The sequence below is a fragment of the Tupaia chinensis genome, unplaced genomic scaffold (assembly GCF_000334495.1).
Source record: "Tupaia chinensis unplaced genomic scaffold, TupChi_1.0 Scaffold000113_1, whole genome shotgun sequence".
Classification (NCBI taxonomy): Eukaryota; Metazoa; Chordata; class Mammalia; order Scandentia; family Tupaiidae; genus Tupaia; species Tupaia belangeri.
Window position 1 is genome coordinate 5,378,249 of NW_006159577.1, and position 6,000 is coordinate 5,384,248.

At 42.4% G+C, this 6,000-nt stretch overlaps 1 protein-coding gene across 1 annotated transcript in view; it reads right to left on the reverse strand.

The window, feature by feature from the left end:
• Nucleotides 1-5,798, reverse strand: part of TACC2 (transforming acidic coiled-coil containing protein 2) — a 239,069-nt gene extending 233,271 nt beyond the window's left edge. The window contains 2 exon segments of the mRNA XM_027770124.1: nt 3,039-3,116; nt 5,697-5,798. Of these exon segments, the coding sequence (XP_027625925.1) occupies nt 3,039-3,071 (33 nt within the window). The 5' untranslated portion in view covers nt 3,072-3,116; nt 5,697-5,798.
• Nucleotides 5,799-6,000: the final 202 nt, after the last annotated feature.

Below are 6,000 nucleotides of genomic sequence, written 5' to 3' on the forward strand. Positions count from 1 at the left end.
CAAAAAGTTATGCCCACACACAAATCTACATCCAGACGTTTATTGTAATTTAATCATAACTGTCAGATGGCTAGTTTTAGGCGTTAACTTGATTGGATTAAGAGACACCTAGAGAACTGGTAAAGCATTATTTCTGGGTGTGTCTATTAGGGTGTTTCCAGAGGGAATTGGTGTGTGGGGTTGCCAAGGGTTAGGGATTAGTCTGTGTGGATTAAATGGGGGAAAATCCACCCTCAGTGTGGGCGAGCACCATCCAATCAACTGGGGGGGTCAGACAGAACAAAAACAGAGAAAAGGTGAATTGGTCCCTTTCCTGGAGCTGGGAACACTTGTTCTCCTGCTTTCGGACATCAGAACTCCAGGTTCTCTGGCTTTTGGACTCCAGGATTTATACTATCATTAACATCTCCCTAGTCCTACCGCCCCTGAGTTCTTAAGCCTCCTGACTTGGACTGAGCCATACAACCAGCAACCCAGGATCTCCAACTTACGGATAGTTTGTCATGGGACTTTTCAGCTTCCATAATTTTATAAGGCAATTCCCCTAATAAGTCCTTTCTCTTATATCCATGCATATAACCTATTAGTCTCTCTTAAGAACCCTGATGAATACAGACATAAACAGATATTTCATCAAAGAGAATACATAGATGGCAAATAAACACATGCGAGCTCTTCTACAGGATTATCTATCAGTGAAATGCAAATTAGAACCACGGTGAGATATGACAACACTCCCATCAGAATGTTAATACCACACAGTGGCCCCACCAAATGACCAGGTTGTAGAGAGATGACACTCATGCCTTGCCGGTGGGAATGTAAAATGGTACAGTGACTCTGGGGGACGGTCTGTCAGTTCTTTATACAACTAAACATTCAACTGTCATATGACCCAGAAATGGCACTCTTGGGCATTTATCTCAGGGAACTGAAAATGCATACTCACACACACCAAAAACTTCCATACAAATGTTCATAGCAACTTTATTTGTAATAACCCCAAGCTGGAAACAACCCCGATGTACTTCAATGTGTGAACAGTTCAACAAACTGTATGGTACGCTTATACTGTTGATACATCTGTGTGTACATCTACTCAGTGATGAAAAGGAATGATCTACTGATATACTCAACAACTTGGCAGACTCTCAGGAGAACTCGGCTGAATGGAAAAAGCCAATCCTAAAAGGTCATGTACTGCATGATCCCACTTACATAACGTTCTTGAAATGACATAATTATAGAAATAGAGAACAGATCAGTAGTTGCCAGGGTTTAGGGATGGGATGAGAGGAAAGTGGGTGTGGCTATAAAAGGGCAACAAGAGGGATCTTTCTGCTAATGAAAATGATCTGTAATCTTGCCTGTATCAACGTCGGTATCCAGATTGTGATATCATATGACAGTTTTTCAAGATGTTACCCTTGAGGTAAATAAGGTTAAGGGTATATGGGATCTCTCTGTATTATTTATAAAAATTGCATTTGAATTTATTAATATTATTTCGAAATAAAAAGCTCAATTTAAAAACTAAGTTTTCATGGAAAAAAAAATGGACTTATGACATTGTTGACAGAAACAGGGAAATCCTGCAATACTGTCTCCTTTAGATAATGGGACATGAACCTTCTTGTTTGCCGTAGTGCCCACCTATCCCTAATGCCTCACAACCAGTTGTTCAACATAGTTATTATTTTTTGCTTGCCCCTAAAGACCTTGAAGTTTGTACCTTTTCTTTTGACAATTCCTGTGTTCCTACTTTAGAAAAGATTGTAGAGAAGAAAAAGGCAGAAGTAAAATGAAGTGCAGTATGCTGGCGTTTAGATCTAATTTTCTCATTCAAAGACCTCAATATCATTAATCTAAAATTTTCATTTTTTGTGAGATAAATAGGAAAGTGTCTCCCTGATTTCATTCAACAGAACATTAAGTTAAAACACGTAAACTTGGGACCAGCAGGTGGTATAATGGCTATGTTGCTGGACTCCCATATAGTCAACCGCAGATCGAGTCCCAGACCTGGTGGCTTAAAATCATGCCGAGTACGTGTGCGTGCATGCCCAAGATCCCAAGAGGAGAATGGAGGAGAAGGGATTGTGGCACGGCAATACCCCTTGGGAGGGGTGATTTCTCGCTTTCTGTTGTCTGACTCTCTCTGTCTTTCTGGTGAGTGCATGCACCCTATAGCAAACAAACAAACAAACAAGAACTTAAACTGAAAAGGGATAGTGCTGGACCATCAGTTGGCATAACGGCTATGTCGCTGGACTCCCATGTAGTCGACCGTGGTTCAAGTCCCATACCTGGTGGCTTAAACTCATGCTAGACGCATGTGCGTGGATGCCCAAGATCCCAAGAGGAGAATGGAGAAGGGATTGTGGCATGGCCATCCCTCCTAGGGGGGTGATTTCTCGCTTTCTGTCTCTTTGTCTCTCTCTGTCTTTCTGGCAAGTGTAAGCACCCTATAGCAAAAACCTCTCAAAAAAAAAAAAAAAACTTAAAAAGGTATAGTGACAAAATTTGGTTGTATTTAATATCTCTGTCGACTGCACAGTTAAAAAGTACTTATTTCCATGGTGAAATCTTTGTCTAATACGAGAACCACAGTTCTCATTTAATCTGCTTAACCTTGATAGGTTTTTTTTAAAGTGGCTATAACTTTATTTTGGGGAAGAGTGTGGAAAAGGTTTTATTTTAACCATCTCCACTGAATCCATATAAATAAGTTTATAGATGGGCATGATCTAAGAAAAACTGTCAGACTCTCTCTTTACGTCCATTTTACAAGCACAGAGTAAAAAGTAAAACTAGTGTTCATAATTTATAAAAACTAGGGCTAGCCTTAACCATAAGATAAATCTGAAAATGAAGTGGGAAACACCTACAAAAACTACATCTATGTCTACAAGTACCTAGGCATAGACTGTGTCTTATCTTCGTCCTTCCTGGGCAGAGATGAGATGCTGGGAAAAAGAGTCCAGTGAAGGTCTGTTTAGAGAGCTGTGCGATTCAAGGAGAAGCTTCCCGACACCCACCTGGTTGTCCGAGGTGCTGTTCTCGTTGCCCATGGTGATTCGGGTGCTCAGCAGCCCTCAGAACTTTGCCGGTGGTGACTAGGAGAGACCAAAGTGTATAAACATCTGTAAAATGGAAGATCTGAGGCTTTTTCTGTCTGCTCATCTCTCCAAACTCAAAAGCCAGATGATGGGAAATGTTTTCTCTCTGCAGTCACATCGTGGAAAATTACTTTTGAAGGGTTTTCTTTTGCTGCCTGCCACCCAGTCTTCTTTCCCCAAACGGGCTGGTGTTTTCATTCCCCACCTCCAGGCTGGCAGACACTTCTGAAAAACAAGTTTGTCACTGCGTCTCTGAGCTAATGCCAGCACACACATATATGTGTACATACAAACGGAGTGACAAAAGGGGCCTGTTTGCCAGAGAGCTTGAAGCGTGCTGCTTGTCAGTATTTTCTGTTTCTAATTGTGTTCAGTTTGGAAATCCAGTGTGGCTGGTTTCCCACTGTTGGTGACAGCAGAGCTCAGTGTCAAACATGAGGAGGCGTGAAATCCACTTCTCTTCAACAACATATGGTTTTTATATTTTTTACTCTAAACACTTGTTTCATCAAATCAGTTTCACTTCTGCACATATTTTTATGAAGGCAGAGTAGTTTTCTTGCTGAGGAAAATGGAGAGTCGGGGCCAAAGAATCGATAATCATGTAAACTGGTGTGCATGCGAGACCATTTCTAGGTCGTTGGAAAAGTCATGACATACTTTTTCTATTTTTATCTATGCAAACATGGGTCAAGACTTTTCCAACGACCCAATGGAATCGTTTCACAGGGTTCACTTAGTGACATTATTTATTTATTTATTTATTTATAATTATTTTATTTATTTGTTTATTTTAATTTGACTAGAGAGAGACACAGAGAGAGAGAGAGAGAAAGGGAAAGTGAGAAAGCAAGCTGCCAGGTTCAGGACTTGAACCGTGGTCAGCCATGTGGGAGTCCAGCGCCCTTAACCACCATTCCGCCTGCCGGCCCCCCCTTTTTTTAAAATTATTTTATTTGCTTATTTTAATTTGACCAGAGAGAGGCACAGGGAGAGAGAGAGAGAAAGGGAAAGTGAGGATATTGTTGATTAATTACCATCATAACTAGGGTGCTCACACAGTTCATGGAGAAGTCCAATACATTCACTGACATCATCCAACTTTGTCCCATGAGAACCCATAACACGTGCAGGGTAGACCTACTCCCTTAACGCTTCCCACTCAGAGAAACTAAGTTGCCGACACTTTTTAAAGAATTACACATTTCTAGAGCTGGAGCCATAGATTATCAGTCTAATCCAGTGGGGAAACAGGCTGGGGAAGGAAAGAGCTTGCCAAAGACCCAATTTTGGAAGCCAAATGATGGAAATAGAATTGAGTCTCCTGCTTCTAATGCAAGATTGCCAGGACCAGCAGTTGGTGTAATGGCTGTGTGGCTGGACTCCCATGTAGCCGACTGCGGTTCGGCTGAACCTAAACCCGGTGGCTTAAATTCATGCCAGGCGCGTGTGCGTGTGTGCCCAAGATCCCAAGAGGAGAATGGAGGAGAAGGGATTGTGGCGTGGCCATCCCCCCTAGCGGTGATTTCTCACTTTCTGTCTCTCTGTCTTTCTTGCTTTCTGTCTCTGTTTTTCTGGCGAGCACACACGCCCTATAGCAAAAACCTCCCCCCCCCCAAAAAAAAAGACAAAAAGATCGCATCAGAACAATTAAAATTCGCCTATTGAGTGCCAACAGGTGGCATGGTGGTTGAGACACTGTATTCTCATGTGGCTGATCATAGTTCACTCCCAGACCCGGTGACTTGAAACTCACACCAGGTTCATGTGTGCATATACCCAGGATCTCAGGAGGAGAATGGAGGAGAAGGGATTGCAGTGTGGCCATCCCCCCTGGAGGACGATTTCTCACTTTCTCTTTCTTTGTCTGTCCCTATGTCTCCAGTGAACGCATAGCCCTATAGCAAAAATATCTCCAAAAGAAGAAAGAAAAAACAATTCACCTATTCGTTTGCTAATTCATTCAGGCAATATTGATTGAGTAGCCACTTTGTGCTATGTGTACTGGGCAATCACTAGAAAATAATGTGCAAGTGTTTTGAGCAGACCCAATTAAAATGCCTCCAAAGCAGAAACTTGTAACATCACCCCACTGCTCAGTTCTCTCAACCCTTTAATTGTTTCCTTCCTTGTCATTTGCTGCAGACACACAGGCAATCACATGCTCACTTAGAGAACGTAGACATCTTCACTCATTTAAAATGGATCTGTTTATTTTTTACTTTCATTTGGAAGGTGATTTCCTCATTAGAAACTAATGTTGAGTATTACAATCATCATGCTTCCTCAATGAATTAACTTTCTACCAGGTTGAGCCATATGAAATTTGTATTTTATTTGGTTCAAGGAAATATTAAGTTTTGGCACTCATTCACCAAATTAAATTCAGTAATTTTATTTAAAACTGGGCATTAGAACTAGCTTTTTAAACAGACAAATAGAAGGGGACATTTTGAAACCACAGAGAGAAGGCCTGGCTGCACCTGGAATTCTCTCCTGGGAAACCCTGCAACTACCACCCTCTGGGCTTTCCCAAGACCTGAAAGGAAGGCACACACAACCCTGTCTTCTACTTACGTTCAGGGGTGGTCTGGACTTGGAGACTGTAGGCCCACGGTAAGTCTGCTTTTCAGCGACTGGACTTTTTCCTCCTCCATTCGGAAGCATGTGAGTTCTAAGGCAAGTGCCTGTCCCACCTCAACTAGTCAGGCAAACAGCCTGTCTCCACCCTCTGCTGGTACAAACCAGCTGTGCTTCATACCTGCCCAGCAGCCGTGCAGGGCCCCGGCAAGGCAATTAGACAAGCGTTCCTGCCCACGTGCAATCAGCATTTCCCAGCCCATCACTTCTAGGGCCTTTCACAAGGGAGTGGGGACGTGGA